This window comes from Syngnathoides biaculeatus, chromosome 1 (genome assembly GCF_019802595.1).
Source record: "Syngnathoides biaculeatus isolate LvHL_M chromosome 1, ASM1980259v1, whole genome shotgun sequence".
Taxonomy (NCBI): Eukaryota; Metazoa; Chordata; class Actinopteri; order Syngnathiformes; family Syngnathidae; genus Syngnathoides; species Syngnathoides biaculeatus.
The window spans coordinates 10379640-10407374 of record NC_084640.1 but is presented as its reverse complement, the minus strand read 5'-3'; the positions used below and the strand labels follow the sequence as shown (position 1 = coordinate 10407374).

General features: G+C 42.3%; 2 protein-coding genes across 6 annotated transcripts in view; one reads left to right on the top strand and one right to left on the bottom strand.

Annotated features, from left to right (window-relative positions):
* Nucleotides 1–13634, bottom strand: part of fam135b (family with sequence similarity 135 member B) — a 30898-nt gene extending 17264 nt beyond the window's left edge. For 3 of the 5 annotated variants that reach the window (XM_061815247.1, XM_061815257.1, XM_061815284.1), the window contains exons 1-5: nucleotides 13202–13634; nucleotides 10737–10901; nucleotides 8959–9462; nucleotides 4832–4928; nucleotides 2968–3047 (exon numbers count right to left, since the gene is read on the bottom strand). In XM_061815247.1, coding sequence (XP_061671231.1) covers nucleotides 2968–3047; nucleotides 4832–4908 — 157 coding nt within the window. In that variant the 5' untranslated portion in view covers nucleotides 4909–4928; nucleotides 8959–9462; nucleotides 10737–10901; nucleotides 13202–13634. Of the gene's footprint in view, nucleotides 1–2967; nucleotides 3048–4831; nucleotides 4929–7191; nucleotides 7328–8958; nucleotides 9463–10736; nucleotides 10902–13201 lie in introns of those variants that run through there. The other 2 variants (XM_061815274.1, XM_061815267.1) reach the window with 2 other exon arrangements.
* LOC133504105 (collagen alpha-1(IX) chain) lies at nucleotides 11968–27096 on the top strand. Its single transcript, XM_061826306.1, has 38 exons — nucleotides 11968–11996; nucleotides 13555–13640; nucleotides 15193–15264; nucleotides 16053–16182; nucleotides 18356–18752; nucleotides 19365–19445; nucleotides 20382–20399; nucleotides 20693–20782; nucleotides 20860–20895; nucleotides 21641–21712; nucleotides 21794–21838; nucleotides 21935–21970; nucleotides 22054–22077; nucleotides 22153–22206; nucleotides 22536–22607; nucleotides 22882–22920; nucleotides 23071–23127; nucleotides 23244–23297; nucleotides 23385–23438; nucleotides 23524–23577; nucleotides 23656–23709; nucleotides 23783–23836; nucleotides 23908–23961; nucleotides 24063–24116; nucleotides 24193–24246; nucleotides 24362–24406; nucleotides 24497–24550; nucleotides 24615–24668; nucleotides 24745–24798; nucleotides 24896–24967; nucleotides 25033–25068; nucleotides 25150–25194; nucleotides 25305–25337; nucleotides 25478–25624; nucleotides 25704–25758; nucleotides 25831–26025; nucleotides 26113–26199; nucleotides 26366–27096. Exons 1-38 carry the CDS (start codon nucleotides 11968–11970, stop codon nucleotides 26569–26571), a joined length of 2853 nt encoding a protein of 950 aa, XP_061682290.1. The 3' UTR covers nucleotides 26572–27096.
* The last annotated feature ends 639 nt before the right edge of the window (nucleotides 27097–27735 follow it).

The window sequence follows — 27735 nt, the reverse complement described above, 5'->3', positions numbered from 1 at the left end:
GGATACCTCTTGTCTGGTGCACGTCTGAGTTCATCGATCTCAACCATATGATCGCAGTTGTTTATTTTTACCTCCTCTTTCTACCCCCCCCCCACATTGAGCTGTACAAGTCATATAAATAGTGGAATTGAAAGAATGTATGTTGATAACCTTGATATCATAAAAACCTGCCATTTGAACAGATATGTGCACACTTTTTATAGTTTCTAGGTCCTTTTATGGAGCCAAATTATGATTAAGGAAATACCTATATAATCTCAAATAATAAGTAAATGTAAAAAATGATACAAAAGCACAGTTTCTGGATCCCCGCTAAGGCTAAAAGTAAAGAAAAGCTGTTTCATTTTTTGGCCCTGTGTAGTAGCTATCTTACTTTCAGTATTATGTTGATGTTGATGTCTTTTTACAAAACAGGGCAAATGCACAACACAGTTCTGAAGTAGAACAATACTGTAGATTAATTCAAATTATAGGATTAATAACAGCACACATATAGATAAATAAATAAAAAATAATTAAAAGGCTCATGATATACTGTACTCGAGAGCACCGCTGCAACAAGATGGCTGTTTAGCACATGGCACTCCCACACAAGCCACGCCGCAGTCCAGCTGCGAGCCCCGAGAGGCTTTTGAAATGTCCCGCAGAGACGGTGTGCCTGTCTGTCTCAGTTAAGTCTGCCCCTCTCTGCGGGGGTCCCTCCTGATAATGCTGCCGCCCCCTGCAGCATCAAGCGGCCCCCAAACGTGACGGGTGGGACAGTGGAAGCGTGGCGCTCGCTGGATATGTGGCGGAGCCCGTGTTAACCTTTGTGCCAGTCTGCCGCTCCCGTCTCGATAAGATTAAGCGATTCCTCAAATCTTCTCATCATAACTTAAAAAGGCACTGTAAACTTTTATATGTAGTGCCCCTAGCGTGAATTTAGAAGGTTTGCTGCCACCTCGGGATATGAGGGGGTTTGTCATTGTGTTCAAGAATAACCGCAGAGTGAAGCTCAAAACCAGCGAATGTTTTAAAATGGCCCCTTCCAACTAATTCAAACCAGACCAAAGCACTAATGAACGTCATGGGTTTTAAGTACGTTGAAAGCAATAAAGTTCAGCATCATTCCCCCCCCCCTCCCCCCAAAAAAATGGCAACATTATATATTATAGTACATATTTATGTGTATTTTGTTGCTACTATTTTGTCAAAATACCGCAAGGAAGTAATGTGCAGCCGTCACACACATCAAACGCTTATTGCATAATGAGACGCTTCCGTCTGTACACGTTTTGGGGCGTTATCACATCCTGCACTTTAAAACCTGCTGAAATGCCCCTAAGCCTTAGTCACAGCGATTCTGTGCCAGAAATAATCTGCTTACAGCCTCTGGTACTCTACATCTGCTGTCTATATATATATATATTTGTGTTTGTGCCTATCAGTAAAACCCACAAAAACTCTCAGCGTACAATTGCTCTTCATGATGCTATGTCATCCCGCCTTACAAATCACAATGTAATTGTGAGTGAATGGCCATCATTAAATGCTTCAGATGAGTGTTTGGCGCAATCCGTCACACACAGAAGCACACACGCGTGTTGTGGGTTTGTCTGGGGCCATATCACGAAAATGTCAACCATGTACTTTGAGAGAGATCACAGGCAGGGATTATTTCCTGTTGCCGCGTACGCGCTCTTTTCTCGCTCCGCAATGAGCCTGTGAGGTGAAAACGGGCTTAATTTGTGACCTTGTGAAAGGAGAAGCAAAGCAAGAAGAGGGCGGCAGACTTATGATCTAAATACGGATATAAATATGACATGTCAGCGAAGGCATCACCTGTTTAGCTAAGATGACAGATCAAACGTGAAATGAGGTATTATTTGCATCATAAATTGACATTTGTCTTGTCATGCGATGCATTTTTCATTTCTTGTAACAACTAAATAAGCCTTGATGTATCTTGTTTTTCTGTTTCTGCATTTGTCCACTGCATGCGCCACATACCCAGATCAGCACAGCAATTGGCGAGTTTCATTTGGAGGGTTGGTGAGGAAGTGCTGCCCCCACGAGCGAAAACACAGTTGATGTTGACTTTACGGTGGCTAACGTGGGGGAGTAGGGCTTGAAGTAAACGAGCTGATTTCAGCAAGACTCAAAAAAGAAGATGTAAAGTATATTTTAAATCAGTTAGACACCTGGAAAATGTTTACATTTGCCCCCCCCCCCAAAAAAAAAAAACCACTATATATTTTCTTTAACTGAATGCTCGAGCCATAGATATGTAACGCTCATGATTTACTATTTCAAAAATGCTATTTAAAATTCCATTCACGCCGTCAACTCATCAGCTAATGAACTTGCTTTGCCCATTTGTTTTTTGTGTCATCTCACCAGAAATGACAAATCAAAATCATACCGAGAAAACATATCCTCCGCTTTAGCACGGCAAATTCTTATGTTGATAAACCGAAAAGTGCTTGCGGTGAAAAAAAAAAATAAAAATGCCCTCTGAAGAACAATGTCCTTTTCAAGAGCTGCTCCGCACAATCCCACAAGGACATGCGCACACACTCGCACACACGCACAAACGCACACGCACACACACACACGCGTGACTCGCCAGTCCGGAGAAGCTAAAAATAGCTGTTATTACTGTGAATCATTATTGTAGTGAACTGGCTTCCTGAATTGCTGCAGAAGCACATCGTAAGGCTCGGGAAGGTTCAGCAAGATAAAGGGTGGGAAAAAAAGATGAAAAATATGAAGTATGTTAAGTGAGCGGGCATGATTATATTTCAGATTTGAAATATATAGATTGTATACGCTTGAACTCATCATTTTTTTTTTCTGTAACCATTAATGAGTTGCAACAGAAATCGGTTGACGTCGACGCAACTATGACTGGTTGGAACCAGTCGAGCAGGTAAAGGATTGAGGATGAAAGACGTTCCCGCCCGATGCTGATGAGTCCTTGGCACTGACCTGCATTTTCTTGGGTTGTCACTAACAACCTGTGGAGCACCCGAGGAGAGACCTTCAACCCTGTCCGTACCTGGTAGAACCTGATGGAGCCCAATAGAAACATACATATTGTATATTAGAAAATACACTGATTAAAAAGCACGCGTGTATCAACGTTTGCATATTTTAGCCCATTATGCGCTGTGTGTTGATTGAAAAGGCATCACAATGCACCACTTAACTGAAGTAAGTAAAGAGCACTAACACATTAATTGATTAGTGGTATCGATCCGACACAGGATGGTTACTGTATGTATTTTTCAATTGAATATTTGGGTAGCGTAAATTAAAAATGGCCTATTTTCAGGACGCTTCAGATGATTGAGGAATCAACTACAGCAACACGAGCAGATTAGATCGATGCCGTTTTGCGTGAAAGGAAAGTCTCAGCTCTCCGGGCAATTATTGGACAATCAGGGACAGCAAATCGCAGAGGCAAACATAATTATCACGTCAGAGCTTTAGTACAACATACCCAAAGATGAAAAGCTTGGAAAGAGACAAAAAAAAACCATGTAGACAGTCAATAGATACATAATAAATGTTTATGGGATGGAAAGGGTCAATATGGTGAGCAGTTAACGGTTTGACATTGATCCGAATACTGCAGTGCTGCAAATAGTGGCCTGGGGTGTTTAATTACTCAACTGAAGATGGGGAAGACATCCATTAGTAGGGCATGGCTATTCGGGAAGATAAATCCTTTGGCGTAAAAGTGGATTTGAAGCACCCAAACGGCAAGAAACTAAAATGCTGTGTAGCACAAACGTGCAAGCGCACAACAGCGTGGCGTGACCACGTCAGACAGGACTCGGACGCAAGTGGGTGGTAAAAACGCTTTCTCCACATGGCCCAAGATCATCTTTAACGCATCACGTGTGGGTTTTAACAAAATTGCCAAATTGAATTCAAAGAGTTTTCGGCCCGTCTGTGCTGCTGTTTTGGTTAGCAACACTATTGAATGTCTGTGAACAAGACGAGATGATGATTAAAGTTAAGAGCTGTGTTTATGGGTTTTTTTTTTGGGACGGAGAATTATTATTTCTCTGAAGTGGTTGACACCCAGACTGACTAATAGGAAGACCGTGTCTATTAGTAAGATGACTTTTGGAGAAAATATGGTATGCGTGTCATGGTTAAGTGACTGTATAAATGGATGTAAGTATATACCCATTTTTACAGATCTACAGATAACAGATTGTGAAAAATGACATTACAAAGTGGAGCTGCAGTAATATTAATATCAGTGTGCAAATACCAGTTGGCTCCTTTATATTTTAACTTGTACTTTGTCAGTACATTTACAGTAGTCAGTGTACATTCACTGATGTAAAATTACTGCAATTCCATTACAATGTGGCAAAATGCTATTTATATTTCTGAATCATCTTTACATTAAGAATTAATCACTGCAATTTTGTCAGTCCTTAGAGATGAAAAGGCATGGCAAAATATAATGTACAAGATTACATTACAATCGAATATTACAATAACATAGTCGCCATTTCATTATTTTTATTGTATTTTACGTTGCTGCTTGCTAAGGTTTTAATATCCCGAAGATACATGATATCTCTTCAATGTCATACATAATGCCAATATGCGCAATGATTGGCCAGCACCGTTGACAGAAGTGGAATGTTGTGACGTTTTAATTTGCAGCCAAATTGGATTTTAAAGTTCATGCGAGGCTATGTCCTTTAGTTAATGGAAATGCGCGGCAATAATTAGAACGATGAATTAAGTCATTGTTGTTTTATTTCTGCAGTGGGCATGTGGTAAAACGTGCAGAAAGTATAACCGTGGCATGACAATGACTTCTTACCCCCTCTGAAAAAGATCCACATTATGAAACTTGTGTAATTCTATGGAAAACTCCAATGTTCCTTGGACTTCAGACATGATATAATCCCAGTCATCACCTGCCAAAAGAGAACATGTAAGACCAAGAAAGGAAATAAAATGATGCATTGCTATAAACATTTGAGTTGCCATTAGAATTGGGCTGTCCTATGTCACCCAGCGACCGAAATGAACAGTTTGACATGTACAATGTACAAGTGACACACGAGTGTACTGTATCGCTGACAGCCTGAGGCCCAAGCAGCCCGAGCGCCGCATGTTTGTTTTCTGTTGAACCAACAATGTCTGGACCCCAGTTGGACAAACAGACGGAATTTTTTATTCTCCAGAATAGCGCCAACATGTGCACACTTAAGAGGAGGATCATGTTGATAGCCAAGCGTAAAACAGGAACGTCCATTCGAGGTATCGAAATACGATCCGGTCACGCAACTTGTTACAACGAACTACAATATCTTGGCGTGGTACCATTTTATGAGATAAAGCTATATTTTGACCAATACAGATCTCCTCGATCAATGTATTCTGACTGAGCTCATGAAATTCCAAATATGTCCTTTTTTTTAATTATAAAGAACAAGCTTTCTATTGGTGTCAAGCAAGGAAAATCTCTGGAGGAAAAGTGGGACAAGGAGTAATCTCATATATTCACAGGATTGTGGAATAGTGACAGAGTGGAGGAAATGTCGTGAAGAGGCGAGAAAACCACAGTGACAACTGTTTTGTGACACTTTGCTGACTCCACGCCGGCTCTGACAATGCCGTGCACTCGCAGCTCCGAAGAACACACGGACGGTAGCAGCCATTACTTTCGTGCTCTTAGCGTTTGAGACTTCTGTCGTTTTCTTCACTTCTTAATCATTTCCATTCATTTTGCTGGCTGCTCTCGCTAAAAGATGTGTGAAGTGGCCAGAGACCAGTAGCTCGAACACAGTGTACCCCCAGTAAAAGACGTAACACGGTCTTCCCCCAAAATAATCTATCTTTGTAATGTGGTTATTACATAACGCACGCAAACAGGCCAGCGTCTCCGGCTTTATTATTAGGCTCAGCTTGAAAATTCATCAATACCTTAATCATGTAAGCGAAGCACCCGCACTGGCGAGAAGAAAGGCCCGCGACTGTCATCGGTTCACCTGCGATGCCTTTTATGACACGACAATGACGCAAGTTGAGTAGAATATAAAGTAGGTGTTATTTGCAGGCCGTGTGTGTATCGCTTTAAAAAAAAAAACACTTGAAAGACTTTCTTGTGCTGGAATGGCAGATAATATTCTGATGTGAAACAGATAAGGTAACAGTGTACTGTCACTGGACATTTTCTAAGGGACTCTGGAAGGAAATAAGACATAAAATACATGTATATATTTGTAATGCATATGTAAGAACAGATGAGTCAGACTTTGGCCATAATTCAGCTTGAAAGTGTTTTGTTTTTTTAATTTGTTAAATGTATTTCTTCAAGCTGGAAATGTCACACGAAAGTGAAAAAAAGACTGATGTTGTGGAAGGATGTATTTTTTTTAAAGTGCATTTTGCATTTTGACTAAAACAAATCAAATACTAATATTCAAAAGGACTTTGGCTGCCTTCAACAATGTAAACTCTACAAGGTGATTTTGCATTCATGTTATGGAAAATCTGATGAAAGTTCTCTTTTGGTTGTTGTTGCAATTTTCATTTATTTCGCCCGGTATTGGATCCTGCGGTTCGACTATATGCTGGAGTTCTTTCGAGGTTCACTGACCCCGCCAAAGTGCGGCGTCGGTGAGCTATTTGCTTCTCATTTGATGCTATATAGGTAGAACCATTGAATGATGGTTAGTTCTATGTAGAAATAATACAATAATGGGTGATAAGGAGTACCCCAAAGCCACAACACAAACTGCACTCCAAGTAATAGACATATTTAGTGTTGCATTTGTAGCTCCACACTTCCAGAAATCATTTAGGTGTGACGAGACTTGAAGACACGAGGGTCATGCCCTCAATTAAACGCATCATTTTTTTTTTTTTTTAAATAAACCGACAGGCCAGTATTTTGAACATTTTGTTTCTGTGTATGATGGTGACATTTGATTGCATTATTGTTGTGTTAACACAGAACCTGCCTGAACAAAGCATTGCTCTTCCCAGAAACTAAAAGAGGAGACAATGTGTCCTTGGCAGGAAAACACGTGATGTCATAATCTTCGCTGAAAACTCCCCCACACTACCCTGACGCTGTCGTATTAAAGTCTCAGCTCTTCTGACACTACAATACAGCATTGCCTGCTGGTTAAATGAATCTCAGTCTGACTGAATTGACAAATCCTTTCTTACCGCCTAGAGAATGGACCTTTTCACTATCTTCCACTCACAGCTCGTAGTCCTCGCAAAGTTGGTGGCGCGCCATTCCATCTGTCAAGCGCTAAGGCATGACGCTCACTATTTGTTCCCGCCTGTTGCAACTGACGTGATCTTGTGCTCTCCTGCGCCAGTGTCGCAATCCCAGCACTTGCACCGGCGGCGGCAGTCACATGAGAGGCCGCACGCCAGGCATCACCGCACTTGAATGCAACGTGTAACCTCCTCGCGGTTACCCGGCCCTGTATTTTCAGACCACGAGCCACGAAAATGCCACATGGGTGGCGGCGCAGATGCGTACAATTCAGGCATCGGGGCAAAACTAATAAGAGACAACACAGCGCGTGACTTGCAGTCATGTGCAGTCATATTCCACGGCATTATAATTCTAGTCATCCTTGAATTCATTTGTACTTAAAAGGCACAAAGGTGCGTCATGTTTCATTTACTGGAAGAGATTTTCCACCATTAAAAAGATGTCAGAATCAAGAATTAAGAAAGAGCCAATTAAAATTTGGTACAGGTCTTAGATGATATTGTCATGTGTTAACTCTTCAAATTCTGTAACGTTCTCATCAATTGTCAGTGAAGAAATAAAACCTGAATTATAATGAGACAATTTTGACACATGCTGGACTTCCATGCATTGTTCCCGCCTCCAAAAATCCATATTTAACAAAAAAAAAGGGTTTCTAATTGCACCCAGGTGTCACAAGGTGGCAGCTAAGCACTTCTTTTTTGTTCGACAAGACTATGGCCTGACCAAATTAAGCTCCTCCCCACATCCCAACATAGTTCTTGGACCCCAAGATGCCACAAGTTGACCAATGTTTTTATATTCGTGCATACGTGAGTTTTAAAGCTAATAACAGGAATGGGTTCTCCTCAAAAAAAATCTGCATACAGGCGAATTTGTGAAAACTGAAATGTAAATATGTGCGGAGACTTTCGAGCCTTAACAATATACATGTGGTTTGTTGGCACTTTTCGGAATATGGTGAGCGTGCGTGAGTAATGAGTCCATCAAAATTGAGTACAGATATCTTTTTCCGTGTTCTAATTTGGGCATATCTAAAAATAGAACGATAATTTTAACCTAGAACATAAACATAATTTTTTTCATGCAGAGCTTCTATTTTTTTAAATTGCATATTTTTATACATTTTTCATTTAATTTTAACGAGCTATCCAAAATGGATATTTACTTTTAAGATTTTATGGCAATTTAGTGGCATTGTGCCATGTTTGCTTAACAAAACTTTAGTGAAGCCACGGCACATGAGCCCAGAAAGGACATATTATATTTGAATGGACGGGTAAGTTTTGGAACTTTGTGTCTCAAGTCGTCACATAGTGTTTAATAAAAGAATGTATGAGAGTTTATGCATGTGTTGGTCCAATTTGGCGAGGAACTAAATGTGCATCGTCAGGCTTCGGTGGAGATCTCAGTTTCCAGATTCGTTATTAGACATCTGGTTACCCCATCATCGATGCGTTTGACAGTGAAAGATGCAGAAAAAGTTGAAAACATTAGATGAGCGGGCGTCGTTTGGCTGCCGGAAGTGGCTCCTGCTCATCTACAGTACGAATCGTTTGGAATCATCAAAACAAGACCTGTTTGTCTTTCACGCGGTCTGCCTCGGAGCCTCGTCTGCCCTGGACTGTGCAAAGCCGCACCGACTGACCGACACGCGTGCACGCAAGCGCCAGGAATGCAGACCGAGCAAAGTCCGGCATCGTTACCTTAGCGGTGATCCAGGGTGTGAGACGATCCAGTGACTTAATGCAGACGGATGCGCTCCTGTGCAATGTTTATATCTCCGCTTGCACCGCTACTGCTGCTGCTGCTGCTGCTGCTGTTGCCATGGTTATACATCCAGACCCTGCGTGTACTGCAGTCCCCCCACTTTCCCTCTCTCGCGCGTGCTCTATCGCTCTTCATCAATCCGTGTCTCTCCCATCCACATGGAGGAGGAGGATGTGGAAGAGGAGGTGGCGGGGATGTCAAATTCGGGCGTCTGTCGCTTAATCTGTCTTTGTCCTCGCCCTCCAGCATCGAGTCCATGCGCAGACTCGAGCGTATTAATAGTAAAGCGTGCAGACACGGTGGCGTGTGTGCGTGTTTGTGTGTGTGTGTCCTGCTGCTGCACTCTCGCATCCAGCCAGCCCACTAAAAGCTGAAGTGAATCGTCAGTATGAGGAAGGAAGGAGAAAGGCTAAATCAGGCTCACCGTGCGTTGATGCAACCTGTGAAAAAACAACATCGGCGCAGATAAGTTGCAGATTGAGAGGAATGAAGGATTGAATGCAAAATTAAAGTGAGAAATATTCATACGTCAATGGTACAAAATTCAGATTTTACTTTGGAAAACAATGGTCAAATTTTACTGACCCAAGCAGTAAATTCATCTTAATCAATTCTTCTCAATTTGATATAATGCCGTGGTTTTTTTAATGAAGGGATGGAAAATATTTTTTTTAATTTTCATTTTATGTATTATTAAAATAATAGTTAGTCGCAGCACCAGAGAATAAAGTGACAGTTGTAAAAGGACTCATCAACTCACATAATCATATAAAAAGACGAAGATTGTGATACAAAGCATCTCCTTTTAGCGTCAGGGATGGGAGAAACCATATGTCGCAAATTGTAAATTTCCAAATCGTATTACTCCGTTTACAAATGCTTGCAACATCTCAACATTATTGAAAGTGAAGAGGATTTGCAATTCCGGTACAGATTTGAACAAGATAAATGAAACAGGTGCACATGATTCACTCAAAGTCGTGACTTCAACATCCTACCACACCCAACAGGATAAACAATACAGAAAATGGACGGATAAACATCACCTTTAATTTGATGGATTAGACTATTGATTTATTTATTGCCTGCTCTTGCTGGTTCTTTAAATTCTGTGACGTAACAACTGAGATGGTTTTTCGCGCCCCCCTCCCATCTTCACCTTCCTTTGAAAAAGTCAAAGTCAATCGCAGCTTTCCTCGCATGGCGTTCTGCCATCTGCCTGGAGCACTCTTGATTAAGGATAAAGCGAGCGCTATTGATTTTTTAATTTTTCTTCTCCGAAACGTTGGCCGTATGATTAGAATGAAAAAGTCCGGGTTAGGCATCTACTTCCACATCATCCGAAACTAAAAATATATATATTGCAGGATAGCATCTGGCCGATGCTGTAACTAATTTCAATACCACTCTATGAGAGCGTAATTTCATGAAAATTATTTTAAATGTGGCACGGTGGACAAGTTAGCACATCGACACAGTTTAGAGGTTGTGGGTTTGAATCTGGGTCCTGCATGTGTGCTTCCACATTCCAAAAACCTGTTAAAATCCTTCTACACACAAAATCCCTTTACAGTTTTGTGACGATCATGGTCGTACCCTGGAACAAGTTCTTTCTAATTTCATTTTTATGCTAAGCTAGGCTGAACGTAACTTGGCTCCAAGCAAGTCTATTGAACTGCACACCAGACAACTGCATCGGTTGCAGAGTACTGACCTGGATCCAGTACAAATCGTAACGAGTGACCACGTAACCTGTGGCGTTTCCTCGCGCTCCGTCTATTGCGGCTTTGACATTTGCAAGCAGGACCCAGCTGGGTTCCCGCTCAAGGGCGGCGCTGTTTGTGTCCACAGGTCACGAGAGCGCTAGTCATGGGGCCTGCTGGAAAAAAACAACAAAAACAAAACACGCTTTCTCAATGTTGTTAACCGGACACATGGTTCTACAGAGGTCAGTCAGTGTACCAGCTAACAGACTATCCTTTGTCCTAATACAGTATTATAATCGATTGAAATTGTTCATTATATCACATGATCTGATGGCCCGCTTTCACATCTAACAAGATCAGCATCAAAAAGATCAAAAATTTGTCTTTGCAAACATAATAATGCTCATTTTTAGTGAGGCTGTCAAGAGGTATTAGATATTTCTAGTTGGTGTACTGTACAACTACAAGACCAAGTTGTACACTTTGGCACCCCTGCTTGTAAAATCTGCCGATATCTTTTTGTTTGTGTTGTTTTTGGTTCAAATCAAAACAACCTTTTCTCGTAAAGCAGGTGCGCCGCGCCAAAACGTTGACGCTTTCAAACCACAATTGATTTTCCTTTACATTGCGCCTTCATTCTCGTGTCTCCGTAAAACGTTGGTTGAAAATCGGACCTTTCTGCAACGCGGTCAACACGTTGGCGCCGTCCAGCAATTGAGCTTATCAGAGCGCGTTTAGCTCGCAGCATGAATGCTGTGTTGCATGCGTGGTTAATAACAAGGCGAGCTCACGTCAGCACCACTGGGCGACAAACATTCTTCTGGCAAACTCTTGCCAACACGTGATTATAAAATGCACGTATCATCACCAGCGCGCTGCTTCTTCACTATTATGGGAATAATTATTGAGAGAATTACACACAGGCCACACGTATGATTAGGGGGCACCCAAGAGAGGCCAAAAAAAAAATATATATATATATATAACAAGTTTACACACACGGGCCCCGGGGCTCTAGCATCTTTTAAAGTCTTGGTAATAAAATGCGGAAACCACCTCCCAAAGAACTCCTGGCCAATGGGATCCTATTAAGCAAACTTTTATTTGGCCTCAGAAAATGCTTGAACATCCCCCCGTGCGGCCGCTCACGCTCACTCCTCAACATGCGCAGGTAGGACCCGGCCGGCTGAGGGGCGGGGGATTGCAATTCGACTTGAGCGCCAGCATCGCACTGAAAACATGGCCTTCTGCTCCTCCGCTTTGACGAGGTAAATAACTCACGTCAGATCAATGTCAAAGCTCCTCATCGCTCAATTTGATTGTGACCTTCCAGAAACGCGCACTCTTGGGAGTAATTGTGAGTAGTTTGCTTTACTTTGCGTCAATTAACTACCAGTGAGGCGGTGGGAAACTCGACTTCCTTCAAAGGCAATGAGTGGACATATATTGTTAAAACACTTGCAGTACCGAAGGAAAAATTGAAAATGACATGACATTGACGATATGACATAATGTCACAGGGACTTTTGCAAGCTATTGCATCTCGGCCAAAGGTGAAAGCCTTGAACAGAAATGTGGATGGAACCTGGGACAACCTCAGGACTTAATACAAGATACTCTGTTCATTATGTTGTCTTTGTCTCTTATTGTTTTGCAAAATACATTTTTTTTGGGGGGGGAGGGTTTTCTGTGGCCCATGAGCCTCTCCAGGAACATTGTTTTAAGACGATGGCGATTATTTGAATGGCTTATAAAAAGGATAATAAATTGCTTTTCCTTTTTTTTGCACTGTTTTTGCTTACCCTTAAAACAGGATAATTGGAAGTCAGAGTCCAGAGAAATATGTACTTTAAAGCCTTGAATTTTTTTAAATATTTTGAATTTCAGAAAGATGTGATGCTATGTTAAGGAAACAACCCATAGTGACATTAAGTTGTTTTTTTTTTTTTCATTTTTATCCTACTCGGCACAATCTGATTTGTCCTCACTTCATCAATCCTGTTCCTTCGTTCAAATCTGACGTAGCAAATATGAGAGGATATCGAATTTTTGCATCAATGCTACGGTATTGCAAGGAGAACACTTTGATAACATTTTTTCCCCCCTAAAGTAAATATTTGGGAATTTATTGCATTTCTAGAGAACATGACAAAGCTTGTTCCAATATGGAACTTGTGATCATGATATCGTTATATTTTCTTGACAGATTTGCTTGGAAAATGGCTGTAATGATATTCTGGATTATTGTGAATGGCAGATATTGTGGCTCATTTATTCAATGTGTGTCAAAGTTCCCAAGGACATTGTAGAATTCATCTCTTGTGGGCACGAATGTGTCATTTGTTGTCACATTCCTTTCTTCACGTGTTGAAGATAAGCATTGTCACCGCCTCTCATTACCACCTGCAACAACCTTTATGCAAGAACTACTTCATAAAGGACATGCATGAAAAAGCGACAGATCCGCAGGTACCTCTGAGATGGACTGACGCTGAAAGCAAGATGCCAGCGAGACCCTGAAGGCGGTTTGAAGACGATTCACTCTTCGGAGGCTGACGGGGCCATCAGTCACCTCTCTTGGCATTTCAGTCGCACCTCCGCTCACACGTTTCTGCAAGAGAGTTAACAGAGAGAGAGGAGACGCCCTTGACGACACCTCCGGGGAATCGGCCTCTCGGATGGGATGAGCGGCAGTCCCGAATGAGACATAAATTGTTTGGAGTGTATCTGCACCGCAATGGCCATAGAATGTTCCGCCACGGCTCTTTCTTGTGTTGCGAACGCCTGCAGACAATCCCACTGATGTTTCCCATCGTGTTTGTGCAGAAAGCAGCCAAGTGCTGCGACGCTCCGGACGTACTCGCCCGTCTGCGTGGCCCTCGTGTCTCTCCTTCTCGCTCCTGCTCTTGGACGTAAGACAATACACAACGCGACATGCATTACTTTATGGAATTAACCCCTTCGTGGGCAGCGTCCCATTTTTGGGACGTCATGATTTTCACACATTATATCCTTCAGTATATCAAAATATTTAAGTGTTTTAATCTTATTCTGGTTTTTGGGATGATCTACTAAGAAAACCCAAGTACCCTCTCCCGGGCAGCGTCCCATTTTTGGGCCGATATAATAAATTAGTAAAGTTATCGTATATCATATATCATATGTTATTTCCTTGATTTTGGCCTGTTAGGAGACTTTTATCTCAATAAGGCAAAAAATTGCCACCCTGCCCATGAATGGGTTAAATTAGGGCACAGGTGTCAAACTCAAGGCCCTGGGGCCAGATCCTGCCAGCCACATCATTTATTTGTGGCCCATGAAGTAAATAAAATGTGTTTACTTCTTACTCCTGCTTACTCTTTCCTACAGAAATCTTTCCCAAAACAAATAGCATCTAGATATGTGGCAGTGTTGTCAGACTTTAAGGAATTGATAATTGAATGCAAACACTGGTTGGGAGACAATATAACGATACTCATGGGCATATATTCTTTATCCTCTGAAAAAATAAAAATACTAATATTACTGAAAATTAATGAGTGATGTAACACTCTTCTTTGCTGTGGGAAATAATAGCTATGATGTGGACCATGATGAAAATAATTTGGTCACCACGATTAGACCGTGCAAGTGTGCCTAATGAAGTGGCCGATCAATGTGTGTGATTAATGTTAAATCCTGTGCCGTTGCCAGCCAGGTCTTCCTCTATCATAAACGGCCATGCAAAGGTCCAAAAATAGCAGCCATGCTTTACTGGTTTGTGTCGTGACGGGGATTAAATCAGATTAAATGTCCCATTCTGACAATCCCAACAATCCCATTGTCTGCACTTGTTTAGGGAAGCCGTAAATGTAATATGACTGCTGTAAGCTGCAGATAAAGTAAGAGTGCATCTTTTTTGTTTTTATTATGATTTTAAAAACTGCACGCCGGGGGGCCACGTGACTTCTTCATTGTTCTCCATCTCACGCTCGTCGCACTAATGGCTGGCTTTGCCCGTGTAAAGCGACGGCAGACAGTAACTTTAACAACTTGAGTGTGCGGTCAGATGAGTGTTTAGTGGCAATAAAAAAGTGGCATTATAAATTCCGTCTCACCACCCGATCTCATGTCTCAGCGTTTATGTGGGCTCGGTGAAGGGCTTCCAGATGTGTCGCCGGCTGACTCAGGTTGTTGACTAGGCGTGAGTCCAAATGGCCGCCACCGAGGGAACTGTGAGGAAAAAAAAGAAATAAGTAGAATGATCATTCTTATACTTGGATTACATTGGATTATCATCTCTAGTGTCATTTGCGAAATAATTCAAGTATGCACGGAATTGTAACTTTACCAATTTCGACACTGGGAAAGAAAGTCTGCAACTGAATACATAACTAACAACGTCCTCGCACAATAATATGTTGTATTAAATTCATGTGTTTTCCCAAATAAACGTCATCACTGCTGTATCCTCTGTCCTGTCAGAACTGGACTTCAACCGACTGGATGGCGATACCGTCTGCCCACCCACAAGAAGCGCACAGGATGATCTGCCGGGTGAAATACTCTTCTTGTCCCATAAATCAAATATTGGCATATTTTTTTGTTTTGTTTTGTTTTTTGCTAGCAAGTAACTACGGTGAAGTGAATTGAGCAGCTTCATCGTGACAAAAATAATCCTTTGCCACAATTACGTACCATCTTGGTTCCAAGGAACTATGATGAAGTCATTTGAGGAATTTCATTTCAACCGTATACTATCCACCATCTTGGGGATCATGGTGCCAAGGAACTACATTGCAGTGAATTTAGGAGACTCGTTTGGACAAAAGTAGTGCTTTTCTGCAATGTTGGGGTATCTATAGTCAATAATAAACCTGCTTGGACGGAGTAGGGGTGTCAGTTACTTGCAAATGTTCACTTTTTGCAAAAGGGCTCAAGGGAACATTGTACAGGAATGCCCGAAAAATGAGTAGACACTCAAATTTCCAGAGGAAAGGCAATAACCACAACAATTTCATAAGGAGGCTTATCAAATTCCTGCAGACATAATTAATACATTTATGTATGAGGCAAATAGAAGGTTCCTTCCGCTTGAGCTTTAATATGTCATGAAAGTTATCCTAACTCCACCAGATTGTAATAGTTCTGTCCCCAAGGCTGTGTTCGAAACCCGTGACCCCGGATTGGTCGCCACTCACAGGGTGCTTGTGATTTCAGTATTTAGCAAGCTATAGGAACCACCGCATCCCCTTGCTTCTTCATATTAATAACTCTTGAATCAGGAATTCCATTGTTTCAAAGGTTTACAAAACTATTCGTTAATCATATCCATTTCCACATAGGTTTTGATTTGATCACTCAATTCCAGCTGGACGTGATCCCCCTAAAAGGAGTGAGGAAGGTGGACGGCTCAATTCCCCTCCAGGTAGCCTACCGCCTCGACCGGGAGGCCAACTTCCAAATTCCGACCATGTAAGTACAGTTTTTGAGTTTCGGGTTTCAAAGTGCACGCATGAATGCCACTGGAAAAGGGGTTGGGGGGGGGGGGCATCCCGTAGCAGGTGTTGCATTATTACAGGTCCCCTACAGATGTTACTGCATGGCGAGCGACACATAATTGCGCGAGTGAAGTGAAAAACATGTCGGAACATATTTGGCACCAAGCGGAGCACAAAGGGATGTTTTGTGATGCATTTCAGTGGACCTGAAATTTTGGGAAAAACAAAACACCCATCTTCTGGGAATTTTCTTTCAGCAAAAATGGTTGGAAACCAAAAAAAAAATCTATTAAATGAAATTCTGATACTTTTTGATGAAATTTCAAAGCACCTCAATCAGCATACGGGCCTCCTCAGAGGCGCTGCAGCTTGAGAAAAATAAAGAATAAAAATGTAAACTGAGCTAAGATAACTTTTTTTTAGAGTAATCCTGGAAATGTATGTGTTTTTGTACAAAATCCCACAAGATTCTCACAGGCTTTGCTCGAGATACATCTTGATGTGCCTATTTTGTAATTTATCTTTTGCTGCATGTGCTCCTTCAAGGTTATGAAACAAAAGCGAAATAAATACCGAGCGCTAACAACATCACAAGCTTCCTGTAAAAAAAAATAAATCGCGAGTTCATAATTAAAGGCTGCACTTGGCAATGTGTTGGGGGCGGGGTTCCCAGACCTTAAATCAGCTGTGGGTTCCAGAACAGGCTTTATTTATAAAAGATAAATAAATAAATGTAATGAAGCGAGTGAATCTGAACTTCTGGCTAGCCCAAAAAGGGACAAAAAGGCTTTCAGTCATGACCTTTAGTTTCTGACAATCACAGTATATGTTTCTATCTTTACAATGCTACTCAGTGCTTCGATTCCTTGATTCTTAATGTTTTATCCGGAACAAATGGTGTTCCCTTAAATAATGTATAAATCAAAACAACAAACTGTTGAGTCATTTTGTCTGTCTTGGCTTCACAGCATAAGTGGAAAAGTGTGATTAATGCCTTCCCATTGGGTGATTATGCCGGCATATTAGCCCTGCAGGCTTAGTTTTGTTTTTTTTTTACCATAAGACGTGATTTCATATAAGTGAATTAAAGAGTTTGTTCAGGTAATGGCTCTTTACATAATCAAAGCCGCCACCCTTCAGCTTTGGCTGGATGGACGCTGATCCTCCTGCAGGCCAGCTTGATCGCAAGCTGTTATGTAACGCCGCCGCTGCACTGTCACACTGAATGCTAATACGTGTTTACTGCCTCTCGAGTCCAGCGGCCGCCGCTTTAAAGTTCGCCCTTGCCAAGGTGTTTTCCGCTGCACATCCCCCTTTTCCATCGCTTTCCTTCCCATCTGTCGGGCAAAAGCAGCCCATACGTGAGACGTTGTAACCTCAGGCTAACGCTAGTTCCATTTGTTTAATTGGGCAACAGGAAACTTCTTTTATTGCTTCACCTTTGTTGTTTACAAGGCGATTAAAAAAATAAAAAGTGGGCCGCGATGCCCATCTATGAATTCACCACCTACCGCGAATCTGGCTCATTAAAAAACACAGCGAGCAAATGCTGGCCTTAGTGAAAGATTGAATTTCACCCACCAAGGCAACATAGTCCACAGTGACTGAATAATTATATGGTACCACACACCTACATTTGCTGATTAATCTTATTTTTATGTTTTCTGTGCCACCTGTGATATTTGAAATTATATATTTATCTTAAACCCGACTTTGATCGATCCTATCATGAGGTTCTCTGGAAGTTGAAGATCTGAAAATACCAGGAACGAGGTAGAACAGAATTGTAGAGGTTTTGAAACAGTTTTTTTGACCAGCTCGGTTTTCATGATTTTTGGGGGGGTTGTCGTGGCGAGTGCGGCACACTGTGACGACATACCAGATGCTGGGGATGTTTTTTTTTTTTTTTTCATTGACATTTGTGACTCATCAAATTTGCAACAACTGTGGGAGCCTTTTCCCCATTTGATGTTGGCGCCGTTCACCCAGAACAGAAAACGCATGGAAAAAGTCCAAATTCACAGCTTTAATAGTCTCACTCGCTAATGAGTGGGAAATTGTTCTAGATTTGACCTACTTGTGCAGTACATTCAATACAACATTAATTCTGCTTGAGTAATTTAATCTCCATTTTCCAACGGCTCTAGGCTCAACTTTCCTCGTGGTTTCCCCGACGAGTACTCTTTCATGGTAACGTTCCGCATGATCAAGAACACAGTGAGCAAGGTATGGAACATCTGGCAAATAGTGGACGAGGACGGCCGCAAACAAGCCGGGATGAGGCTCAATGGCGACCAGCAGTCTCTGGAGTACTTCCTGACGAGCCCAGACGGCACCCTGCAGACCGTCACCTTCCCCGGCCTGTCTGTGCTCTTCAACACCAAATGGCACAAGGTGATGATCGGCGTAGAGCGCGACCAGGTCACGCTCTACGTGGACTGCCAGCCTGTGGACCAGAAGCCCATCAAGGGCAAGGGGCCCATTAACACAGAAGGAGACACTCTTATCGGAAGACTGGATTCTGATCCTGAGGCGTCCGTAGTGGTAAGCGATGACAGCGGATTGCCTTTTTGAAAAGATGCTCTCTGAACTGTACCATATGTCCATCTGATACAATCCAACAAAGAAAAATCACATTTAAGAACATTTGTAAGTCAATCACAACAACCTGTAGAGGGTTCTGGTTAAAAAGCACTTCAAGAAACATTGGGGGAAATTCTGGGAATCATCAGAGCAGTGATTCATGTTTTAGTTTCAGGGAAATTAAACAAAAGACAGCAGAAAAGGATAATTACTTGCAAGTACTCGACGTTTATCCAGATCCTAATGGGCTCTTCATTACCCATGGCCACACAGATTTGAGGACGAGCAGATTTGAGTGATGGATCTGCGATGATGCAGAGCCGTTCATGGACAATTCAAGTTTTGAATCGCAAAACTGTCAGTCAATAGTCATCCACACATGTAAACTAGTTGCTGAGTCCCGCACACGCGCGATATTCCTATCTGGTTCAACCATGTCACTTGGTATGTAGTGGGCCTTTAAAAAAAATGTACCATTTTGCAATTGTTCAAAAAAAAAAAAAAAAACACTTCAACAACACCAAATTTCCTCAGAGTATTTCATTCTACAGCGATATGGGTTTTTTTTTTCAGTTTGAGCTCCAGTGGATGTTGATTCACTGCGACCCAAAGAGAGCCCAGCGAGAGAGCTGCAACGAGCTGCCCGCCACCGAGGTACATGTGACTCACAAGTGCTCAGCATCTGCTGCGGTTTGTGGTTTTCGGCCAAGCAAGCACCCCTATTGCATGCTGGGAGGAAACAAGGCAGAGATGCTGAGATGGAACGATACAAGTGTAACCGATACACTAAAGGGAACAAGGAGTCGAAGAAGTGCTGATATCCTGAATGCAAAGTTTGCTAACATGTAACTATAAAAATTAAGCAACCTTATTTGGTAGTATTGGTAAATCCCAGAAAGCAGTGGTTACTACTTAATTTGATTCCAGCCAAAAATGGTATGTGCCACAACATTTCTTGGAAGAGATCAACCACACTCCTCCCCATATGCAAGTCATTAAAACCGGCATTTTTTCGCTTGCTCTTTTTATCTGGAATTTAAAAGTAACGTGTACAACCTGTTTGTTACAGAATGAAAAAAGTTGAGAAATTGATGAGATATTGTTGTTGAAAAAGAAATGCAGAATCGAAATGGGTTGTGGATTATTTTTGAAAAACTTAATTTCCATTTCAAAGTCATCTACAATTAAACAGAAAGATCACATTTTAAACAGCATGTCTGTCAATCAAATGTTGTGAAAAATTAATTCACCCTAGCATGCTTGTTAACGAGCAGGTAGCAACGTATTTCATTAACATTCTTATTAGTTGGAGTAAAAGACTTTGAAGGGGTGTCATGAAAGCGACACTGCAGCATTGTTGTTTGCATCAACGCAACGCGTGCAATCAAGCATACGCATTTGCCTAACATGTCGGGAGGCGGGTGTTGACAATGGGTGTGTTTGGACAATGGGCTGCGTATTAAGATAAGAGCATGATAACTCACCGCAACGATTCTCAGCCGATGCGCTTCTGCTGGCTCTGATGGTGACGAGGGGGTGTGACTACTTTCACTAACTGCTATTTTTTTCTGATTTCTCTGGCTCCTTCAGATGTTTGCCAATGCTGAGGTATTTATCTCTCTCCCTTGTTTTTGCTTAAATTCGGTGCTTCGGTTGCTTGACCGCTTGATTGCTTTGTTACAAACCTAATTCAGGATGGTGGCTTGACGGTTGAAGAAAAAAAAAAAATGTACCTATCCATTTGCACACAATACTAGCAATACTCAATTCATGTCATGAGTTGCATTAAAACACAGTATATCAGAACTCCACCAAATTAAAAGTGAATTCAATAATTATATGCGCACATGCTGTGTTTTTCCCATTTGTTGTTTTTTCTGATTGTCCATTTATCGTCACAGCCAGAGCGATTAATCCAAGGCCCCCCTGGAGCCAGCGGCCCAGAGGGTCCTCGCGGGCCTGCGGGGGAAGATGGGCGAGATGGACGAGATGTAAGAGTTTCCACCATCTGATAACATATACACTGTATAAAGTGTATTTTTGATTGACTGCTTGATTTTCTTTCCAGGGTGTTCCCGGTGTTCCTGGCAGCCCAGGTGCAACTGTAAGTATCAAATAAATGAAGCTGCCCCCTTTCGCAAATAGGACCATTTTTCCTCGACGGCTTTTGCGTCGTGACTTTTAAATCAAGGTAAAGTGACTCACATACCCCGGACGTAAACCTTGGTCCGTTGATGGCTCGCAAACAGTCAACCTTGGAAGGCTAAGCAGAGCCGTCAAAGCATCAATTCAGGAGCCCATCCAAGCATGGAGGTGTAGTTATGACGGCCTGATAACGGCCACCCTCGGAACATGATCTCGTACTTGTAGTTCTTCTTTTTTTTTTTCTATGAGACACATGAGGATGGATAACCAAACCCTTTTGGAAGCTGCAGCACTGATCCAAGAGAAGTGAGGTACTGATTGTGCAGGCCTAATCTTCGTTGGGGGGAAAAACAATGACCATTTATCATCATTACTACAAAACAAACAAAACATGCCATCGGACCACGATTCTTGATCTCTAATTCCCTTTGTTTTTCCGCTGAGACATGAATCAAGCGTTAAAGAGCGTTAATCAATGCGCCAGGCTCCTTCAATGTGTTACATCTATTTTTGTATTAACAACATAAAGACCACCAACAAGCAAAAGGTTAGCTCATCAATCTCATTATTCTCATCCCGTCCAGCCTTAAACAAGCAGCTAAACAATGATTTACGCTCACTGTCACTGCCTTTGCACAGTCCACCAACTACTGTATGTACAGGGAAGATAAAGCGCTCCTGTTTGCGTTGTGTGTGCTTGGCAGGGCAGCAAAGGTGAGCAGGGGGAAATTGGACTTCCTGGGCAGCGAGGACTACCTGGTCTTCTGGGACCAGCTGTAAGAAACACCCTCTTTTCTATATTTGATCTTTTTGATATTAACAACGCTGCCGTTGTCATCAGTGTTTGCTTTTGGCAGGGTTCTCCTGGACCAATGGGTCCCAGAGGGCCAATGGGCGAGAGAGTAAGGAAACATTCTTACCTCTTCATGATCTTCCAGCAATAAGATGCAAGTTTTTAAATTAACCTTGACAATACCCTGTCTGTCCGAAACCATTAGGGTCTACCTGGCTTTCCTGGGCCTGCAGGTCCCCCTGTGAGTCCATGGCATTCGTTTAGCTAAAGAATCGATGATTTCAACACAATCATGACATAATCAAATGTCTTTTGTCTTAACAGGGCCCAGCAAGTGAAGGACCAGCCGTACGTCTTCACGAAAAATGATCAAGCTTCGCAATATCATGCTGCTGTAAATGACTTTGAGTCTGTTTCCAACAGGGACCGCCGGGCAAACCAGGAATACCTGGAGATGAAGGAAACATCGGGCCCGAGGTCAGAGAACAAATACGTACTGACACTGTCCTAATATTGCCATGCTCGAGTTTGTAGATTTGTTGTCTTCAGACAAAATATTTTCAAATTAAGAGATTTCTCTTACCTCGGTGAAAGTTTTGTCAAAGCTTCTGAAGTGCAAGCCAAATGTCTCAGCCTGTTAAGAAAACTTCTTTTAACCTGAAAAACTATTTGAACATAAGAATGTTCATAGGTATCTTGAAAGAATACAAGGTGAATGCAATCGATCTATTGTCACATGACTATTTTTAGTCACACTATTGGTCATTTGGTTTTATTATGAAAAATCTTGATGACACGTCTTGCAGGGTGCACCAGGACCCAAAGGGGACACTGGAAATCCAGGAACTCCAGGGCTTCCAGGACCTCCTGGTCCAATGGTAGGAAAAGCCTGACTGAAACCATTTGTTGTCGGTGCTTTTCTGGCTGTTAAATTTGGTTTTACAGATACTGATGGTAAGTAAGCCTGGACTGATTGGTCAGTTCACTTCTACCATCAGTCCACTTGTCTGCGCCAATTTGATTCAAAGACAAATGCTTTTCCTCTTGGGCTCTAAGTTCTTCACTTGCTTCTCTGTGGGAATCTGGTGTTTGATCAGTAGAAACATCTAAAGCCCCTTTGGATGTTTTAGATGTGATTCTGCTGTGTTTTAGGGGCCACCTGGTGCCAGCGGTGAGGGAAGTGGGGAAGCTGTGAGTGTCTTTCTGTCTTTCTTCCTGTCATCACGTTTCTTACACGCGTGGCCGTGAACTGTCACAGAATGTCTCGTTATGCATGTGGAGACCTGTTTTGTTTAGTTTTATTATTATTATTATTAGTGTGTGTTTATGATATATTGGTAGTGTCCTGCAGCCTGCCCTGTTGGACCCCAGGGATTGGTTGGGCTACCAGGCATAAAGGTGAGCAATGCTTATCAGGGTTTATGTGGACTACAACCAATAACCCTTGGCCTTTAAATTCAGAAATACTAAATACAATACACATTGACCACTAATTATTGGATTGTTGCCGTCAGGGACACAAAGGTATGCCTGGTGAAAATGGCAAAGATGGTATCCCTGGAGAAAAGGTACTTGAGAGAAACCGTAAATTTAGTCCCACAAAAACAAGACAACCGTTGACTGTGAACATATGGCAATGTTACTTTTTTCCACAGGGACAGACTGGACCACAGGGTCCTCAGGGTACTCCAGGTCGCATGGGAGATGATGTAAGACTATTTATTCATTGTCATAATGTTGGTTTACGATGTTGAAATTTCCGCTATAGTCTTTAATGAGATATGTCTATCTCAGGGTCAAAGAGGACCTATTGGCGTTCCTGGTACAACTGGAGAGAAAGGAGATAGAGTAAGTTCAATTTTGGTCTGATCACATTAAATTCAGCCTCTAGATTTGTGCCTTTAATAAATGCTGGTTCTGTATTAGGGTCCTCCAGGTTTCAATGGCATGCCTGGACCCACTGGCCCACCCGGAGCTCCTGTAATCAATCTTGTTGTGCATTTACGCCAATAAGGGTCTCTGGAGGTGTTAATGAGTGTGGTTCTACCCTCAGGGTGTGGAGGGATTACGCGGCCGTCAAGGTTTGGAAGGACCCAAGGGAGATGAAGTGAGTATTCCCTTAGAACGTTTAAAATGCGATTTCCCATTTGGAATTTATGATTGCGCTGCCTTGCTTAGGGAGCAATTGGACCTGAAGGAGAGAAGGGCATTCAAGGACAGAAGGGAGATGTTGTAAGTCAGCTTGATTGGTTTTCAAATATGTATGAATTTTCTGCAGCTGCATTTTTAACAAAGCACTCACAAATTTGTTTTTTGTGGGGGGGTCATGACAGGGAGCACCAGGCAAAGACGGCATGAAGGGAATTCCTGGAGTTGATGGTGCCAAGGTGACCTCTTAGCATAAAATAATTGAATAAAATGATCTTTTTGTTTGTGCATCTGAACTTTCAATCTATTCAACAGGGAGAACCTGGTCCAGCTGGAACCGCCGGAGTGAGGGGGGTCGTGGGCATTCCTGTAAGTAGTAACCTTAACATTTGTCATTGAGTCTTTGAGAAATGTCCTTACAAAATATAGGGAATTATTTTTGGCATACACATTTTAAGGGTATTTTCTCGTGTTTTCTCTTCAGGGTCTTCCGGGCAAGCAAGGAGTAGTTGGACCCGCTGGCGAAAAGGTGTACTTTTCAATCTAAACTTCTCACTAATGATGAATTACTGTTTTGGGTGTACAAAAATAATCATTTGGAGCTTCCCACATTACCTAGGGTGATACCGGTGCTGAGGGAGCCATTGGGCCAGCTGGACTTCCAGGCAAAACTGTGAGCTTCTGAATTCAGACACTCATTTAATGCTTGCTATATCTTAATACATGCATGTGTACAGGGTGAACCTGGAAAACCTGGAGAACATGGAAAACCAGGAGATAAAGGGTCAACAGTAGGTCATTTACTTAGTATTACTGTATTTGGCGGTGATTTGAGAGTTTTTCATTGAATGTGTCATTCATTTTCAGGGTGAACCCGGGAAACAAGGCCCAGTGGGGCCCGCCGGCCCTCCAGGCATTGAGGTGACCCCATTTTACTATCGTTGGGGCTGAACCAGAGTGATGTTTCTGTGACAAATTAACAGATTGATTTAAAATGGTGTGAAACCGATCCTCACAGGGTGAAAAGGGAGTGAAAGGTGACACTGGCGAAAAAGGAATGAAGGGTCACACTGGACATAAAGGGGATCAGGTTAGAAAAAAATATTCACTCAGGAAACATCAGTCAAAATGTGTTTAATAAGGTGCTGTCTGCAGGGACCAATGGGACCAGAAGGAGCAAAAGGAAATATGGTATGCCTATTGCTCTATGGAAAGCTTGACATTCTTATTTTATGAATATCACATGACCTTTCAATATTCTTTTGTGACTAGGGAGCTACAGGCCTTCCTGGAGATCCTGGAATCAAAGGAGACCAGGTAAGTTTTTGTCTTGTAACCCCTACATTTGTCTTAATATTAATTTTAATCAAATGTCACACCTACCCGTTCTGTGTGTGTGTGTGTGTGTGTGTGTGTGTGTGTATCAGGGCCCACCTGGTATTCCTGGAATTAAAGGAGAGGTACAAGTGTTATCTTAATGCATATCACCAAAAATGGGACCACCATAGAAGAAAAAAAATACATCCACAACCAAGCAGACCACATACAGTTGTTGGTCGTGTAAGCGTGTATTAACATTACATTACACTGTCATCTTCAGCATGGAGCAAAGGGCCTGAGAGGAGCAACCGGAGCAGACGGAAGACCAGGTCAGCCAGGTCACGAGGGTTTGACTGGTCCAATGGGATCCCGAGGGCTGGAGGGCGAGCCGGGATTACCCGGAGCACCAGGCCCCAGAGGTCTACCTGTAAGTGTTGCACCTGACGACACTGCCAGAAGTTGCTCTCAAATACAAGCGGTACTAACACGCAATAATAAAATCTCAGGGGCCAAAAGTTAGCGATGACAAACTTCGGGAGATGTGTTCGGCTGTTGTTGAAGGTACGGTTTGCGCACTTTGACTTGAAATCGCAAGAAAGGTTGACTAAGTTGATCCTTCTGTTGCTGATGCAGAACAATTAGCAGAATTCATGAAAGACTTCCTGAAGAGGCCCGCCGCCCTCGGAGCCCCAGGCGTCCCAGGACGAGCGGGACCACCCGGCCCCGCTGGAGCCGACGGAGCACCAGGACCCCCGGGAGCTCAAGGGCCGATGGGTGTCAAAGGCCATCCTGGCTACTTTGGGATACCAGGTACACCGGGCAAGAAAGGTTAGTATGATTTAAATGATGCTGAACTTCCCAGAATGTGCTGGTCCATATGTTCCCAACTCTCAATCAATTGGCTCAATTCTGTAGGAGATCCTGGAGCAAAGGGAGACAAAGGAGATAAGGGTGAAGACGGTGTTGGAATCAAAGGAAGCGCAGGGCTACCAGGCATACCAGGTAAAATAACAGTTGACATCTGATGATGCAAAGAAAACCAATTCAATTTGTATCCTTCATTGGATTACGACACTAACTGTAGTTTTTGGTTTAGTTTGGTTTAGCGTCATGATTACAAAGGAGCAACTAAAGCTAACGCGTACCATTTGTTTCAACACTACCTTAGGTGCCCCGGGTGCACCTGGAGTTGGCAAGGATGGCAAGGACGGGGAACGTGGTGAACAGGGAAGCCCCGGTGTCCCAGGAGCAGCCGGTCCAAAAGGTCCCGCTGGTCCACCGGGTCTTTGCGACCCATCGACCTGCATAAACAGGAATCCTCCAGCTCTCTACATGTACAGCGGGAAGAAGTCGTCTTCCTACAAAAAGAAATGACACGCCAATGCTCGATTGGTACACTCAGATCTTCGGCCTTCAGGTGATGGAGTTTCTAGGCTGGTCCACAAGTCCAGTTTTGTTCTTCTTGAGAAGTCTACACTGGAACTGTGGATGTTAGTGACACAAAGGGAAACAAGACAAGGCACAACTGCAGATATTGTTTAGCCATTTGGACTTTTGTGCAACAACAATGGGAGCTTATCTGAAGGTGTCTACTAAAAAGAACGAGCTTCTGACTTGGATACCTTCAGCAAAACGATTATGAACAAACTGTAAAATAGTAAAAGACAACTCTCTGACGGCAAATACTATTGCTTTTAAAAACCTCATAGAATACTCCAACATGTATTCTTTTACAGCTCCGGACAGTGTTTTCACCCACTGAGTTTCAATGCAATTACCAGCCTAGTTTGGAGACTTAAGTGGAATTATCTTTTGTTTGTTTTGTTTATTTTCTCTTCCAAGACAAAACTTCAATTAAATGACAAAACAAAATTTCAGTTGGAGTGCAGACTACAAGCTAATAACGTGCTTTTTAATGTAGAACCATGACATGCTATAGCATAGGAATGTTCTTTTTCAAACAATGCAATAAAGCCATGTATTTTGGAAGTGTTGCATACATACCTCGCAATCCAAATGAAGCGACTATCTCTGTCACGAAGCGGCAGCCACCGATATCATCATGGCGCAGTTAAAATGAACGCTATCCGGTGAAATAGCCCTTTATTGGATAAAAAGTCCTTTAGAAAGGTGAGTCAAGATGTCGTTCTGTGTTGCTTGGATACAAAGGAAAGTCAATATTGTCCCCCGCGCGCGAACGCCGCAAACGTTCAGCTCAAATATGATCACGACCTCACGGAGAAAACATCTCGAGGACGATCTTATTGTGCCTCACAGCCAGTTTGAGGTTGCGTACACAAGGCTGAGGCTACAAAAAACAGAAAATACAATCCAGTAATGGATTAACACAAACTAATTGGTGATGAATGGTTGCAAACTATTACCAAATTACAATAGGTGTTGTCTCTTCACAATCATAGCCTACAACTGTGGTTTCAATGACTTTATTCCAATTTTTATTGTACAGTACATTACATGAGTCTTTCAAATACTTACAATATGCTACTATTTGAAGAAGAAAAAAAAATAGCACCATTT

Excerpts from the sequence above, each read along its gene's own strand:
- LOC133504105 (XM_061826306.1), top strand. The coding sequence starts at position 11,968 with ATGGCCTTCTGCTCCTCCGCTTTGACGAG. Across the intron at positions 15,265-16,052 it reads CGCACAGGATGATCTGCCGG|GTTTTGATTTGATCACTCAA; the intron begins GTGAAATACTCT and ends ATTTCCACATAG. Across the intron at positions 25,625-25,703 it reads CAGGCCCCAGAGGTCTACCT|GGGCCAAAAGTTAGCGATGA; the intron begins GTAAGTGTTGCA and ends ATAAAATCTCAG.